Genomic DNA, 17,268 nt, shown 5'->3' with positions numbered 1-17,268 from the left:
TAAAATTCGACTTTCTAAAATTCGGAATAAACATTATCGGAATTATGTAGTGTACCCGTTACCATGCCTTCCCGAAAAAAATAGAATCTTACGCGAAAGTCTCGCAACGCATTGAGGCTACAAGGGGCACGGTCTTAGGAGTCTGAGAAAGACCACGGTGAGACTCAGTGGCGCTCTAGCCAGGCAGGTCGCTTCGCTTTCGACTGAAACGGCATGCCAGCGCGAGTCTCGATTGTGATCCCAAAGAAATCGTACGCAATACATATGTAGGCGCAGATCCTGACGGAGTGTGGCGCCGGATACGCCGTGTTCATCCCGGGCATCCCCCTCATCCCGAGCAACTTCCCGTTCCGCTTCAAGCGCCTACAGGTCCCCGTGAGCGTCTGCTTCGCCATGACCATCAACAAGTCGTAGGGGCAGACGCTGCGCGCCGCCGGCGTCATGCTTAGACTGATTTGACTGGAGGACCGATTTGGATGATATTTGCCATGGGCATGATTTGGATAGGTACAGTCAAGGACGTAAAACTACAAAAATGGTACTGTATATATCGTTCGATAATATACAGCTACTTCTCTATGTCGTTTAAATCACGACAAAAATTTGAATAAGGGCAAAAAAAATATTGATTTTGGAGTGTAGTTTTATTTAGTGGTACTTAATTGTAAAATATTTTAACCGTACTACAGTACTCTAGCGTATCCATCTGTCAAATTTACTTCAAGTTCCGCCTCCAGGGGAGAAGGAGATAAATTAGGGGTCCATTAGCCGCTTACTGACACAGACCGAATTCCACGCAGGCGAAGCCGCGGGCACAGCTAGTAACTTATAAGTATGTATACCTAACGTCGCCTAGCACCCATAGTATAAGTTTGGGGCTAGGTTAATCTATGTAAGATGTCCCCAAATATTGATTTATTTATGATGCACCTTTGAATTTCCTCGCAAACACGATGTTTTTCTTCACCGGAAAGCAACTGTTAAACATCAAATGATATTTCGTACATAAGTTCCGAGAAATTAATTGGGACGAGGACGCGAAGTTCGAATTCGAACCCGTGGCGAATTTCAATTCAATTTTCGTGCTACCTGCATAACACTCGCTTCAAATTCTTACACAAATAAATCCTGAAACTTAAACCCTTCCCGATTTCCGAAATATTTTAAAATGCTCCAAGTCTCCCAAGCAGGTCTCGCGGACTCCTCCTACTGTGCACCTTGTAAATAAGTACCTACACTCCATCCATCCACTACACAAAATGTTATCTCTCAACTCTGTCTATCTGTCCCTCTTCTCTCTTAAACCACTGAACCGATTTTTTTTAATTAGCCTATGTGTGTGTCCCACTGCTGGGCAATGGCCTCCCCTCTCCCTTTCCAATCCTCCCTGTGCTGAGCAAGATTCCGCCAATCCCGCCCGCCAATCCCGCTGGAATCCTGGAATCCCGTCTGCCACGACTACACTGGGGATGCCAGCTAGTGGCTATTTTGGCCCAACTGTCATCATGCATCCGGCAGACATGTCCAGCCCAGTCCCACTTTAGCCTGGCGGTCTTCACCCCAACATCGACGACTCGGGTTTTGGAGCTAATCTTTGTGTTCCTCACCCTGTCAGATCTTCGGACACCCAGGATACTTCGCTCCATTGCCCTCTGGCAAACCTTGAGCCGGGATTTCTGCGCCTCAGTTAGTGGCCAGGTTTGGGCACCTTAGGTGAGGATGGGCAAGATGCACAGGTCGACGAGCTTGCGCTTCAATGCAATTGGGAGTTTACCCTTCATGAGTTCCTTCATGGACCAGAAGCACTTCCAGGCGTTTTCGATCCTTCTATCGATCTCCTTGTCCTGGCGATCTGTGAAGGAGACTATCTGGCCCAAATAGGTATACTCGTCGACATGTTGCAAAATGTTACCATCCACCGTCACCTCGTGCTTCTTGCTGTTGGTCATTAACTGGGTTTTGGATCTATTCATCGTCAGATCAACCTCAAGGCTTGCGTCGCTAAGTTCCTGTAGCATACATTGCAGTATTTGCAGTTCAATCGCCGATGTTGAGAAGAGTACGATGTCGTCCGCGAATCGAAGGTTTGTCAACCTCCTATCGCCGACCTCGATAAAGGATTGTGGACGAAAATCACTGAATTGCGGCTTAGTAACATTATCATTTATTTAAAATGAAAACAGTATTAAAAAGTAACCGTTTCATGAAAACAGTAAGAAAACAGTATTAAAAAATTTATATGTTGGCAATCAAGATGAGGATTGAGGTAGAATATTTTAACTACCTAGAACTATAAATACAAAGAATCAATTCAGGCAGAACTAAGAAGTACTGACCAAATAAAGTCCGCAGTGGGAAACCGCGTATCTAAGTGTGCTAGACAGTCTGCCAACAGGGAGAGATGGCGGGAGATCGTGCGAAGAGCTGTGTCCGCCTCTACTACCGATGCGGACGCCTCAACGTGACCACGACCGCTCTGTCAAGAGCGATACGACAGAGAAGAAGAAGAAGAAGTTACCCAAGAGAAGCACTTTTTTATTTTTTCGAATCTGCTCAGATTATAATTACTGTAATATTTAAATTTATTTAAAAAAAATCATCATATCCCTATGATAATTAAGAGGATTATTTTATGATCCTTTACTCCAGTACTCCTATTTAGTTACTCGTATACAATTATTTCTTATAGAAACCCTTATTAACACTTATTGATTGTTGTAATCAATCAATAGGTTTGATTTTAATGTGCGGGTAACAAGAGTAAGTTATGTTGGCTGATTAACATATCTAACATATCTATTCTCTTAGAAACGTGAAATTTGGTGGTTTTCTCGAGCTAAGTAACAGAAAATACTCAAATATTGTATGTACAGTCGAAGGCAAAAATATCTAACCAGACAAATGGCTCAAAAATATGTGAACACGGCTTTATTGTAAGGTGTACACATATTTTTGAAACTTTGGGAATGTATATATATTTATACCCTTTACTGTACCTATCGGAAATGTTAGTCCCGAAAATCCCGAAAGTATTCTTTGCTTGGCACTAAATCCCGGGAGTTCCCGGTACTTTCGGTATGTCTCTGGAGCAAACCAAAGAGTATAATATAGTATATGTATTGGAGCAAACCCTCCCGAGTGTGGCTGCATGGAAAACAGCCGTTGCTAGGCGATGCGCAAGATAAAGTGGAGTCCAGACGGGACAATTTTTCGTCAATCTGATTAAATTGTCCGACCAAATTCTGGCCGTGCAGACGCAAACGCCAAAATAGGGTCGCTGATTTCGATATATGACCAATGCTTATTAAATGCTCTAAGGACCAATGTTACCGATAAAATGGGGATTCGGACGCAAGAATACCAATTTGTGATTCTAGAATTCGCGTTTGGGGGCACTTTTTTAATTTAAAGGCTCAAACATCACAATATAGTTTGTCAAAGGACTGTCTCATTTCAAACATAGACAGAGATAATCATACTACCTTTGTCTTACACAAGTACTAGCACCCAAATAAAAAGGATGAGTATAGTTTTTTTGGTTCTTATTTACTGCCAATTTGGTTTGACCAACTATATAACTAAAATTGGTGATTATAATCTGTCAAACAACTTTGTCAGTAGAAAAAGGCGCGAAATTCAAATTTTCTATGGGACGATAACCCTTCTTTTAAAATTGCCGCTTTTTTCTACTGACTGAAGTGCCTTGACTGTCGCGACAGTCGATCCGATCGAGTCAAGTCGAATCGGTTCGACAGTGTCGCGAAGTTTAAATAAGCTATTGTCTATGGTCTAACATTTCGATGAGACAAAGGTTTGAATAATATTTGCTGAACGGCCATTCAGCCGGTACAATTTGAGGAAGATAGATCTAATACAATGTGATCTGATATAATGAGTGCTATCAAGTGTTATTATCAAGAAGCCAAGAAAGGCGACGCGCAGAGTCGGTGACCACATGGGCTGGTTTACCTGAAAGCTAAGTGTTTACTGCTTTGTACCTATTGTCTTATACTATTGTACAATTATCTTGATTTATAATTTAAAGGCCATCTTACTGGTTCCCACGCGGCAATCCGTGGATCCAGTAAGTTTGTACCTATGAGTTATTGAGCTTGCCACGATAAAGGTCGTGGAAGCTCTTTGGAGGCCATCTTAGGTAAGGCGGACTAGGTACTTGGTTGGCGTGCAGGAAGACAGCGGCTCCGTCTACTGGATTTCCTTTATCAACGCGTAGCATCTCCTTTATCTATAGGTATGGGCGGCTTCATTGGTGGTCGGCTCTAGGAGTTCTGTGGCTCTGGCCGCTAGGTTCTCCTTTATCCTGTGCAGGAGTGCAGAGGTGACTACGGTCGCTATGTATTCCTTTATCAGCACGAAAGGGTGGCGGCTTCGGCCGCCAGGCGCCCCCCTTATGATTGTAAATGTGCAGCTACAGGTGGTTGGCACTTGGTAGCCTTCATCCGGTCTAGTGAGATGGTACTCATACATGTTATAGTAGCTAATAGATATTATGTAACTCTTATTTATTATTGATGGAAGATGCCATCATCCTTAGAAATATATAGACATAAAAGATAGAGGTTTAAACTCTCATACTTAGTGGTAGACACTTAGTGATGCGTCATTTCATATAAACCCTTTTAACCACAGATGGTGCATAAGGCAGATGAGCGAAGCAGATTATCAAGACTACAACTGGACTGTGAGGTAGGACTAACCACTCCTATCAACCCTCACATACAACCATTTATTCCTATTGTCGCGGCGTTCTGGACTATTATGGTAGTCTTGTATATTTGCTTGTCTATAGTGTTCATTATGAGAGCGTCGCGACATTGACAGACTATAAATTGAAGATTGACGCCAATTTCTTTTCTGATCAAATCGGTCGAATAGGAAATAGTTGCGCATGAAACAACTTAACGTAACGTCGTTTGATTTCTAAAGTCATAACACACCATCGCACCGCACCAAGGTCATTGTGCGACGCACCCATAAGTAAGAGCGAGAAAGAGATCGCACGTCGTCGATCGTCGCACAATGGCAATGACCTTGGTGCTCCCTTGGTCCGGTGCGCTGGTGTGTTACGGTACGGCTTTTAGAGTTAGACCAAGCTAAAGGCCTGTCCATGGTTGTTCTTAACGTGTTTACAGACAGCTGCACCGGATCGCGACCTTGGTGTGGTTAAGGACGCAGCTATAAGTGAGAGCGAAAAGCGTGATATTTTAACCGCACCAAGGTCGCGGTCCTGTACGTCCGTCTGTTGTCCTCTAAGTCAATCATACGAAGTTCGTATTCGTCATGGAGACTATATAAAGGAGCCAAATCTCTATGTATGAAAAGTGTCCATCAAAAAACAGTAATTAGGCGGCGCCACCATACACCGAAATACTACCAAAAACAACCTACGTAATTTGGTCGGGTTATTTATTGCCTTATGTCCCAGAGCCTAACTAGCGCCATCGGAGAGATTAGGAACTATTATTTAAAGCTAAAAGCGATCACTTTTGCAACAATTCTGCCTTAAGAGATTGGCATCCTTTCTATACCATCCATAGCCCAGACAGCCATTTCTATTGTCAAAGTCACGGACGTCACAAAGCTACTTTCATTAGTTTCATTCAAAATTTCGTTTCGCCTTGGAACGGCGCTTTAGTGACATCACCATCTTTATTATAAATAAAATATTCCACAAGTAAATAATAATAATGGCTCCAGCTGTAGAGAACAAAAATATCCTTGAGTTTCTAGAGCTCGTCGGTCGTTTGAAGGTACCATTCTTGCAATAAAATGTTGGGAGCAAGAAAAGAAGTTCTGTCTTATTTAAGAATAATATGAAATTTGTATTTTCCAGCATGTCAAAAGAACTGGCTGGGTGCTGTGTGACATCGACGATTGCGAGTCCATCGCTGGTCACATGTATCGTATGGGCATGATGACTTTCCTGCTTACTGAAGAGAACAACCCAACTAAATTGGATCGCTTTAGATGCCTACAAATAGGTGAGTTTTCCAATTAGATTTAGTATTAGATTCTAAGAAGATGTAGGTAAAAATGAAGACAAGGACTTGTAATTTCGATAACTCCTAAACATACTGTGGCAAGTGCAAAATTAGGATTTTGCAGGTTGCGGTTCAAATGTAGAACGGAGTTGTTAAAGTCATTCCAATTTTGGATTTGTTCTGGCGAAATCTCTTAGATTATGTCTGCATTAATTATTTATTTAATTTATTTAATACAATTATGGTTAAACGGCATTACAGCAAATACCAATGCGCCGAGAAACTTAACCTAACAGAATATTTCATTTCAAGAAAAATATAATACAAAAGTAGGTACAAGATACAAAATACATAGGAAGAAACAGAAATAACACATCACATAACATAGTATTATACGCCGACTGTGGAAGGCCTATCATCAATCGTCTCACAATACTTCAGACACTCACGGTACACAGTCGTCCATCTCCTTAATGGAATTCTAATTTGTATCGCAGTTTATGATATAAGTGTATATACTCCAGTATAAGCGTATTTTCGCCGAACCAACAAGCACTTACCAGTTACAGTTACAAGTACTTCTAGCTGATATGTGCATATCAATGTCCTGCACTTGTGTATATGTCAAAATTTGGCAATTTTTAGGATAAAATTTGCTTCAAAGTAGAATTGTATATTACCTAATTATGAAAACATTTAAAATTTATCAAATAATTGTAATTTCAAGTGTTATTATCAGTTTTTTTACCACATCCACCCAGTGAGTTGTATCAGTAATAGTAATAGCCTTTATTTCATGCTTCTTTTTTTTTTCAATTACATAAATTTCAATTATTATTGGTTTATTATTTGCATGTCGCTTGAGCGGAAAAGGCCTCCCCCAGTTTTTCCCATTCTTCCCATCATCAGTATGCCACTCTTTTGTTACCCTTAGAGTTGTGCTATTCCCGGGAACGGCACAACTCTAATTACACTCCTAAGCGTTATCTGTTAAGTGTTAGCTTTAAACATTTTTTTGAAATTACAAGCTTTTGTTTAAACTCATCTGTTCCAGCATTAGACCTATTCATAGTGTTGTGTTCCTGCCGGTGACTCCGGTAAGTAATGTTGCCAGAGCTCAATGAGGGTGCGGATTGTTAGTGTTTCTTAAACTAACTTAGTTATTCAAAACTTATGCTATGTCCAATGTAAGGTGATTGGACAGACCATTATAGGGCAAGAACAATCAGCTACCTTCTGTAAGTAGTTCTTATTGCAATAGGTCTTATTATAATTATAATAAGACCTCTATTGTTAACCACATTTAATGCAAATAAATGATTTACTTTACTTTAAGTGTAGTACGAGTACAAACGCAAGAATTAGAAATGATGAGAGCCTGCAGACGGTCTTATCTCATAGATGTGCCTCGACTATCAAGCCGGTCTAATCTGATGATGGCGACTTGGAGACTGAAGATAGCCATAGGAACGTAAAACATTATTATTGCCTTAAATGATTGTACATTGTATTGTAAAAGTACAGGCTGAAATAAACACATGTATCAACGATTTAAATCTGTTTATTTGTCCCATTCCAGCTCTTGTCCATGACTTGGCAGAGTGCATAGTCGGAGATATTACACCCCATTGCGGAGTCTCTCCTGAGGAGAAGCACCGGCAGGAGGATGAGGCTATGAAGAAAATTGCAGAGCTCACTGGGTTTGCTGGCGACAGGATGTATGAGCTTTACAAGGTGATTTTAATTTTGTTAATATAGTAGCATGTAGCAAAGCCTTTCTGGCCAAAATTAGGGTTTTTATTTAGGTGCCATTATTTTATTGAATTTCGAATATAGATACTAAATAAGTATGGACCGTATCACAATTTTTCAGGTACCGAGTTAAGTTAACGCACGCAAAACAAGTTGTTCAAATTCTATAAAGCCGGTCTTAATGGTATCAGTCGATCCGGTTTGTTTTAAGGATCAACTGTCGGTTGGGGCCCATTGTCTTAAAGCAATACAAAAGTCACAAATGATGGTCAAAGTCTGGCACCCACACTTTACCAACGAAACGTTTCTAACAAAATGACAATACATCGTGATACGGGTAGGGTGGGGTTAAAAGGTCCCTTTTTATAGTTTTTCGTAAATAACTCATAAACGGTGGGCCGTAGCAAAAAATGTTCTGTTACATACATACTCTACATAAAACTGTCTATAACATAGATTATGTACACTTTCTGCTAGGACCCATATTTAAAAAGATTTTTAGCAACGGTAGCCCATAGCAAAAAATAGTTTTTTACGTAAATAGTCTGTATTAAATCTCCTACAAAGTAGATATACAGGTGTCTCAAAAATACCACGAAAAACTGACACTGAAGGTAGGACATCCTAAGAGATTCCAAAAAAGGAATTCAAAATAGAGTTGCGGCGGTTATAATATTATATTAGCTGAAAATTGTTGAGCATTAGTCTTTCCGTTCGTTGCGACATCTATTGTCGAGTAGCAGTACTGATAATTCCGCTACTTGAGGCTAGATGTCGACTACGAAAATAATAGTCGTTTTGGTAACAAAACTGATGTATGGAATGAGCACTCTATGCTTACTTATTTTTCTATGATAAAAGAGAACCAAACCGCTGGCTGTTCGCATCGCCGGCGAGCACGTTTTTAACTTTTGAACGCCAATGACCGATATATCGGCAGCGCAGGTCCAACGCCAAAGACCGATTAATCCGTCACAGACCACAGCGCAACATAGACCTACGTGCATGTGCTATAAAGTTCAATTTCAGTTTTGACATTTCGGTGACGTGGCGTCCGAGTGACAGCTTTTGTGTTTGACACGGCGTCGAAAAGGTTAAAGAGTGCTCTCTTGACACTGACACCGGTATGAAAAAAAGTCGCCGATCGCCGCCGATCGTAACACCGTGGTACCTGCCTCGTTATTGTTAAAAGAAACTCTTCTTCTTTTTCAGGAATATGAAAATCAATCCTCACCCGAAGCAAATTTCGCAAAAGATTTAGACAGGTACGATATGATTTTACAAGCTTTCGAATATGAGAAACGTGAAAACGCTCCCAGAAAGCTGCAAGAATTCTTCACAGCGACTGAGGGAAAGTTCAAACATCCGTTTATCAGGGACTTGGTGGCGGAATTGTACAAGCAAAGAGAGGAATTCGAAAATAAATTAGTGGTAAATGGTACCACATAACTCACAGCACATCAATTCTAGCATTTTTAAGTTTTAAGCTATAATTATAATCGGCTTATGAAGCGCAACAAGTGTCGTTAAGATTATTTTTGTTTTCAATGTCCAACTAGACTGGTTCTAGGTGATGATATATCTAAGATATTTCAGTGTATAATCGTTTTGAACACTGCTGTGTCAGTGCCAACAACCGTTTTTCACTTACGAATCCATTTCCTTTTTAAAACGGGATTTATAATACGAAATTAGTGTCATGCATGTTGAAATCAGTTTCACGAAAGTAGTTTCGTTATATGCGAAAGTAATTACGTGAAATAATTACTTAGTGTAGTGTATTCATAGTATCGCAGTGGCCATGGCCCTATCTGCATAAAGTTACATTTGCTTTCATAAAATTAATGCACGCATTACGAAAATATTGAATTACATGTGAAACTGTTGGTAATACTAATGTCACGCAATAAATTTCACGCCACCAATTTCGTAATGTAATTCCGGCTTAAATGTGTCCTGCATACTAAAACTAAGCGGCGTTAGAGTACCTATCCAAAACAATGAAGTGGATTTAAAGTTTTTTTCTTTTTGCTTTTGTATAGGGGACAGAGGATACGTAATTTAAGTAGCATTAAAAAAGTGTACAACATCACAAATAATGTAATCAGATAATTTAATTTGTGTTTTATAATTTTTTATGTTTTATTAGTTGAGACAAATTATTATTACTTACCTACAAACAATATTTTGTTATTGTGTGGTTCACGATTTTAATTCTTTGAGTGATTCGTTGATTTTTATGATTTTACCATTATTTCTTATTAAATTGGTTAGTTGTTAGTAGTGGCGTACAGATTTATATACTTAAGACAAAGGCAACACCGAAGAAACGGGCTCGCAGAGGGTTTCGTTCCTTGTGAAGAGGTTACCAATAGAAAAAAGTTATTGAAGCCTGTGCGTTTATACCGCTGGTTTTCCTTAGGTAGGTTACTCGTGACATTTAACAACTACTTCAATTTATTCCTGTTTATGCTATGTGACTTTACAACTTTTCCAAGTTTCCATATCGTAAGATCCCTTGCATATTATTATGCCTACTACAGGTAGGTACAGACTACAGTCACGTCTACAAATGTCGATACGGACAAAGTGTCATATACACAGTATAGGTACTCGTTATAATTGTTCATGAGTATATTGATACGAAAATAGTTCTTAAAAAAATCCAAATAGTCCAATATTATAATTATAACCAGCATTACCTAAAGTTCAATATTTCTGTTGTACATTCCTATGCACCGCCGGTAAGTTGTCCCTGTTGAAAAGGACTATACTTATTACTTAATCGGATTTCTTAGCTTTAATCAAATAATGAAAAGCCAAAAATATATCACTGTTTTCATTATATTTGTTTTGTTCCTTTTGTTGATTTGATTAATAATTTATATTGTTTTCTTTAACAAACTGAGTTTGTTTCAACTTTGCTATAATTAAGGCAATTCTATATCTAAGATTTTATATTCATGTTGTCTACTAACCAGTATTCATTTTGATTTATGATAAGCTTGTTTGGTAGTATTACTCGTAGAACGTAAAGTGCTACCTCTCTTATTAAAAATAAAATAACGATTTGTGTATATCGATGAATTTTTATTTCAAGGTACACCCCAGGCCAAAAGTATGGAAACAACGTTGTTTTCTATAATATCTCATGTTTCTATCTTTGTTGTATATATTTGTGAACTAAGACTTACATTAGGCAAACCCAAAGGATTAAAAATACACGCTTAATATCAAAACATCCTAAAATATTGTCAAAAAGCTAAAAAAAACAAGTAGGAAAAAGTTATATAATTATACCTACCCTTTAATTACATGACAAAATGTTGAATTGGCAACTATCACAGCCAGAGTAATTTACTTTTTAAATGTTCTATTATTATTTTTACCAAATTGTCAATGAGTAGTATAAAATCCATCGCTTAAAAGATCACACTTTTCTATTGAAATGCAAGCTTGTTTCCATACTTTTGGCCTGGGTACATAGGGACAACATAGAGAACTATTACATTACAATTAAAAATACAGCTACAAAGATAATACATACATATCTACCTATATAATATCTGACCACCATACCCTTTGCCCGACAAAACCCTTTCATTTTGCTTTTAAAGCCCTCATCTAAGCGCTAACCCATATGATTAAGCATATTGCTTATAATGGTTAGCCTTATATAAGGGTAATAATTTAAACCATTTACCTTGTTCATAAAGCACACATTACTTCGCATCCGATAGCGTACGATCGTCTACTATATACACGGTGACCACGGTGTTTCCTGTAACGGGAGCAATAAATTAAACTGGAGGCTGTACGCCTCAAACTGACCAAGTTGACCAACATTTGTTCGGCAACTATTTAAAATTATGAAATTTTTAGATTATATCTTTTTCCTACTAATTAAATATTGTTTTCAATGTTCGCTGCCATCCGTGTGTTTGACGTTGGTTGTATCCCTTTAAACATAACAAATTTTGCAATACATGCGCCTTATAATAAACTTTAGTGTAATGAAAATCAAAACACTAGTAATTTTTTAAACTTGCTGAATAAACGTTGGTCAGTTTGAGATGTACAGCAACAGCCTACAGCTTAATTTAATGCTTCTGTTACAGGAAACACCCGGTATATAATGACGACAATGACGTACTCGGAATAGTCAGTGTCATATGTATAAACGTCAATCAATACTGGCCACTTAGGGAAAGTTTTATAAAAAGCGCTAAATGAGCTATCGTTTTTTTGCTCACCAGTTGGCGCCTCTGTTCTTCTTCTTCTTTTAAAATTATGGCTTCAGCCCAGTAGGACTATTTCGCCAGTGTCAAGGTATTAAGAGGTTTACAAACGACAAAAATTTGTACGGTTGTACAAGACAGTGTACGGTGATTTGTTAGCTCTTGTAAATCGATAGCTAGACTTTACAAGAAGCACGTGGACTACCGGCCGTTGACTCCAAGATGGTGGTTAAACGCGCTTCAAAATTAATTCTCCATTCACTGCACACTACCACATTAGTTTATTGTATAATAAGCTATCGATATTACACTTTAAACAATATTAATGAGCAAAAAACAAAGTAATTAATCACGATGCTAACTATCAAGATGGCGCTCGAACCGGAAGTCCGGCGCCTCTGTTGATGGTGGTCCAAAAGACTAAAGAACAGCTGTCAGTCATTGAAGTGACATTTGACATTTCGAACTATGGAAAAGACCACCATCTACACTAGCGCCCCTAGCGGCGAATTCATACGCGTTAGCCCTCATTGTTACGGTAGCTAGCCCTTAAGGCTAGCTTTATTGTTTGGTAGGTAAGGTTTTTGGTCAGGAATAGTCAAATGAATGGGCTAGCAGTTCGAACTGGGTCTTTTGCTGGGTTAGCCGTCTTAAAGGGATCGCCCATGGAAAGGCTGTTATCGAGGAAAGGGTTGTCCGACGTCCGGCCCCTGGGGCGAAGCGGCCCCTCACACTTAAGGGGGCCCCGCGGGACCCAACCTTATTTATTATATACCTTTGGAATACACATTAAAGGGCCTCGCAGATGCGACTTCGCCCACGGCTAGAATAGTTCACACTACACTACTGGCACTTTCGCCCGTGTCTTGGCTTTGTTTTTGCCAGCTGGACTACGTTTGTGGTCGGATTTCCTCAGCATGATATCTGCAGGTATAGGTTTCTGACCGTACCTGAAAAAACAGCTGAATAGTTTAAATAGGTAGAGCTGTACGACTGAAATCGTAATACAGATAAGATTGGGCGTATACCTATCACCTATGGGGTAGATATAGTGAGCTGCGAAATAGCATGGGGAAATGAATTCATTGATAAAGTCGCCATGCACTTTTGCGGCTGATGATACACATCCCCGCTCCCGATGCAAGCGTGGCCCACACCCCACACCTTCCCGTTTCCTCATCTCAGTCGATAATTCCTCAGAATTCGTGCACGAACCGTGGAGCGCAAGGAAAAAATACCTACTTACGTTTAGCCGGTAATTTTCTTACAGACTTAATAAGGGCGATGTTGCCCATAACCCCATACCCATAGCCAACGTCAAGTAAAGGGGTAGAATTTTAAACAGAAGAACGAATTAAAAAAACGAAATTTGGAATAAAGTGGTCAAGAGGGTCAAGCCAGATATTAAGTAACTGCTGTCAGACCAAGAGTGAGAACCGAAACGACTAGAATATGGAAAGAGTGTGTTAAGAACGTACTTGTCAACGCCGGGCCCTGGCACTAGGTGACGACGGAACGTCGGGAAGTTGGCTGGCGACTGCGACGCCAGTAGCTTGGTACAGCAGTTGTAGAAGTGATAGTCGCTGTAGATGAAAGTTCACATCAGTTGATATCTCTCGTTCAAACAACGGCCATCATATTCAGTTTTGTTAAAATTTCTCAGTAAATTGTATTTACCCGGTTCCCGAGATACAGGCTGCGCCTAGTTTGGGGCCGATGGATATTAGATAATTTAGATATTAGCTTAATTGTAAACTTATTTTTTTGTAAAAAAAAAAAAAAACATTTATAGTTGGTCAAGCAGATCTTGTCAGTAGAAAAAGGCGGCAAATTTAAAAATGTAGGCGCTAAGAGATATTGTCCCATAGAAAATTTGAATTTCGCGCCTTTTTCTACTGACAAGATTTGCTGGATCAACTATAAAAAATAGAGTTACCTAATCTTACGCGCGTTTACACGTTAACCCTTAAATGCATGATTTTTTGTATAACTTTTTAATAAATTGAAATAGATGTGTCATGCTGTATAAAAGTAATAAATGTGATTTTGGATAGCTGCATATTGAGCCACGGACCATCAAATATACGATGCATATATACATCATTATGCATTTAAGGGTTAATCTATGAACGATTGGCTGGATTTGTCTATGGTCTAGTAGAGCAAGATTACATATTTTGATCAGCCATTGGGTGGCCAGACAGTCGGCACTCGGCAACAAAACTTCTGGCCAAGATGACTTAGGTATTTGCTGGTTTTCCCCGACCGAAGTTAGATGTGACGGCTGCTAACAAAACCTTTTTTGGTGACTTTGCTGGCTACTAACGAGTGTGGAGTCGATTTCGCAGATGCGCAAAATCGACTCCACACTTACGTCCGAGGCTTCGCGCCGTGATTCGCGCATGAGTGTGGAGGGCCCATTAAACTCCCCGCCAAAGCTATGGCACTTGACGTACACCTACTTTCCTTCAATAAAAATAGGGTGTCCATGGACCCAGTGGTTATTAATTTTAACGATATCATTAACTGAAATTAATTAGACGGTGAAGTAAATAGCATAAGATCTCGCGTATTGAATTCCATTTAGGTAATTTGGTAATTAAGTGATATTTTGCAACTCCTGAGCACCGATTAAATTTCATCGTGTAGGTATAAAAATTTAAACGTAGGTATGTAAAATTGTATTGGATGCTTTGTTTCATATCATAGTTCATCGCTGACTGCCGTTGATCGTGGTTGATCCATATGAAGCTTTCTACATCGTGGGCTGATCTAACTTTTACAGTTTGGCAAGCCATTTCCGTCAGTAGAAAAAGGCGGCAAATTTGAAAAATGTGGACACGAAAGGCAGGTACCCATCTTCTTCCATACAACATTTGAATTTCGCGCCTTTTTGTAATGACTAAATTGGTTTGCTAGATCATAAGTACGTACCTGATGACATTAGGCAACGTCCTCATTCCCCTCTCCGATATACCAAGCAGCCGGTCATGCCACCGATTACGCAGCTTCTCATTGGTCCTCATCGAGTACTGTCGCGTACGCACGAAGGCATTGTACTGACGTTCAAACAACGGCAGCACTTCGTAGCTCATCATTGACAGGGTTTTATTGAACTCTGCAACTGTGTTGGCGATACATTCATAAACTTATTTTCCATTAGGCCTCATAAGCACGAGCGCTTTTACAACGCGCGTTAAAAAAGCCGCGAACGCGATTTCGCTGATTAGCGAACTAGACTCCACACTCGCGTTCGCGGCTTCGCGCCGAGATTCGCGCATGAGTGTGGAGTCTGTGGAGGGCCCTTTGAAGTCGCGCTTGACATATGGTGTCACGTCACGCGCGACAACGGAATATGTACATAGTAAACGGTCTGATGTTTCCCATGTCGAGCCCACGGTGTATAATGCAAGATGAAGTACCTACCAGTTAAATGCGTTAAAAATGTTACAATAAAAGCTTGTCCCAGAAAAAGATGACGTTTGTATTCGCACAGGTTGCGCATCAGACTTCTGACCAAAAGGCTTAAGGAGACTGTAAAGAGCTTATTACACTATCCTAATTTAGTGACTAACCAGAGGGACGCCGCTATACGTGAGAAACGATAGGATGTATCTCTTTTCGCGTCTCACGCATAGCGGCGTCCCTCCTGTTAGTCACTAAATTTAGCAGTGTAATAAGCCTTTTAGGCCTCATAACCACGAGCGCTTTTTCAACGCGCGTTAAAAAAGCGCTTGAATCTGCCCGCACGCTAAATTCGATTTAAAGACCAAGGCTTAAAGTTGAAAATCCAAAAGCGCTTGATAAAAAGCGCTACCGCCATCGTGTGAATAAATACACATGTTTCCATTTGTCATTCAAACGCTTTTTTAACGCGCGTTGAAAAAGCGCTCGTGAGAATGAGGCCTTATAATGTAAAAAGAGTACCTGTTTTCTTATTCTTTATAAAAATAAATCCCTTTCGTTTAAATTTTCAAAGATATCGCCATCACAGAAAAGACTACATCAAAAAATGTTGTACAAACACTTATAAAATCGAGACATTCCCACGAAAAACTAGCAGTGAAGTAAATCTATGTAGTTAGTAAGACCTGTTCAAAGCTATCACGGTTCATAAGATACAGCCTGAGGGTCTGCCGCGAACTACGTTCGACGTGTTGCCTCTCTGTCGCACTCGTAAATTCGTACGTAAGTGTGATAGGGAGGTAACATGTCGAACGTGGTTTGCGGTAGGCCCTCAGGTGACAGACAGACAGACGTACGGACAGCCGAGTCTTAGTAATAGGGATCCGTTTTTACTCTTTGGGTACGGAACCCTAAAAACTAGCCCTTATAAGGGCGGCCGAACAAACGAATTAAGTGGTTTGTGGTCGGCAACGCGCGTGTAATATCTCCGGTGTTGCAGGCGTCCATAGGCTACGGTAACTGCTTACCATCAGGCGGGCCGTATGCTTGATTGCCACCGACGTGGTATAAAAAAAAGGGCCTGAGTTGGGTAATGGGTCGGGTAAAGCGGATATCATTCTTTACAACTTACGTTCGTCGCCTGTTTCAGATTGTTGCTCGATTCCACACACATTTGAATCATTTAATTTTGTTACTTGATTAGACATATCATACAGATTACAGTTATTGTGATATTATATTGCTTATAAAAAATAAATATGTAATGATTAATGACCAAATAAACGTTTTTACAAATGTTACAAACTGACAATCAACTGTCAGTAAACTGTCACTACTGTCATAGTGATTAATTCATTTTCTTTTTACCTCAGAATAATGACTAAAGCATAGAAGTCGGGCAAAAATGCTTCGCAAATATGTATACCCGTACTTTACTTCCTTACGAATTAGATAATATGCCGAAAAGAGATGCATATATGCTTGTTATTTCTCATTTACGTACGGTGTCATAAGTTTGATAATTTGCTAGGGATGTAACTGTGTCGACTTTTTATATCGATAAATTATGCATAAGTTTATGTGCCGTGTAAAAGAATAATCACGAAATTGGCAAATTGATAATAGTCTGGCTAATGAAAGTTGAACCTAAAAAACGCGGCAATTTCAAGAAATCTGTAGCAGGCGGCTCGTTGAAATGATATGAAATGCTTTGAATACAAGGATTGCATAACTTTTATACTTTTTATAATTTTCATATTCTAAAAATCATTAAAAAGTATAAAAATTATGCAATCCTTGGAATCAAAGAGCCGCCTGATATGAGGATTAATGCATGTACCTAATATAGCTTTTATCTCATTTGCAGTCTA

At 39.5% G+C, this 17,268-nt stretch overlaps 2 protein-coding genes across 2 annotated transcripts; one reads left to right on the top strand and one right to left on the bottom strand.

Annotated features, from left to right (window-relative positions):
* Positions 1-5,617: 5,617 nt before the first annotated feature.
* On the top strand, positions 5,618-9,207 carry LOC134755727 (5'-deoxynucleotidase HDDC2). The gene is made up of 4 exons (XM_063692271.1): positions 5,618-5,771; positions 5,855-6,002; positions 7,582-7,736; positions 8,967-9,207. The coding sequence occupies exons 1-4, from the start codon at positions 5,709-5,711 to the stop codon at positions 9,201-9,203; spliced, it is 603 nt and encodes a 200-aa protein (XP_063548341.1). The 5' UTR covers positions 5,618-5,708; the 3' UTR covers positions 9,204-9,207.
* A 1,607-nt stretch (positions 9,208-10,814) lies between these two features.
* On the bottom strand, positions 10,815-16,688 carry LOC134755728 (uncharacterized). The gene is made up of 4 exons (XM_063692273.1): positions 16,530-16,688; positions 14,927-15,116; positions 13,471-13,575; positions 10,815-12,942 (listed from the first exon to the last, which is right to left on the bottom strand). Exons 1-4 carry the CDS (start codon positions 16,603-16,605, stop codon positions 12,831-12,833), a joined length of 483 nt encoding a protein of 160 aa, XP_063548343.1. The 5' UTR covers positions 16,606-16,688; the 3' UTR covers positions 10,815-12,830.
* Between the last annotated feature and the right edge of the window lie 580 nt (positions 16,689-17,268).

The sequence above is a fragment of the Cydia strobilella genome, chromosome 3, assembly GCF_947568885.1.
Source record: "Cydia strobilella chromosome 3, ilCydStro3.1, whole genome shotgun sequence".
Lineage (NCBI taxonomy): Eukaryota > Metazoa > Arthropoda > Insecta > Lepidoptera > Tortricidae > Cydia > Cydia strobilella.
This window is presented reverse-complemented; position numbering and strand designations above follow the sequence as displayed.

Bases quoted from the DNA above. Each gene is read 5' to 3' on its own strand.
- LOC134755727 (XM_063692271.1), top strand. From the start codon at position 5,709: ATGGCTCCAGCTGTAGAGAACAAAAATATCCTTGAGTTTCTAGAGCTC. The intron at 6,003-7,581 runs GTGAGTTTTCCA...GTCCCATTCCAG, and splicing joins CTTTAGATGCCTACAAATAG to CTCTTGTCCATGACTTGGCA. The intron at 7,737-8,966 runs GTGATTTTAATT...CTTCTTTTTCAG, and splicing joins GGATGTATGAGCTTTACAAG to GAATATGAAAATCAATCCTC.
- LOC134755728 (XM_063692273.1), bottom strand. From the start codon at position 16,605: ATGTCTAATCAAGTAACAAAATTAAATGATTCAAATGTGTGTGGAATC. The intron at 15,117-16,529 runs GTAAGTTGTAAA...TCGCCAACACAG, and splicing joins ATCTGAAACAGGCGACGAAC to TTGCAGAGTTCAATAAAACC. The intron at 13,576-14,926 runs GTACGTACTTAT...TTTCATCTACAG, and splicing joins ACGTTGCCTAATGTCATCAG to CGACTATCACTTCTACAACT.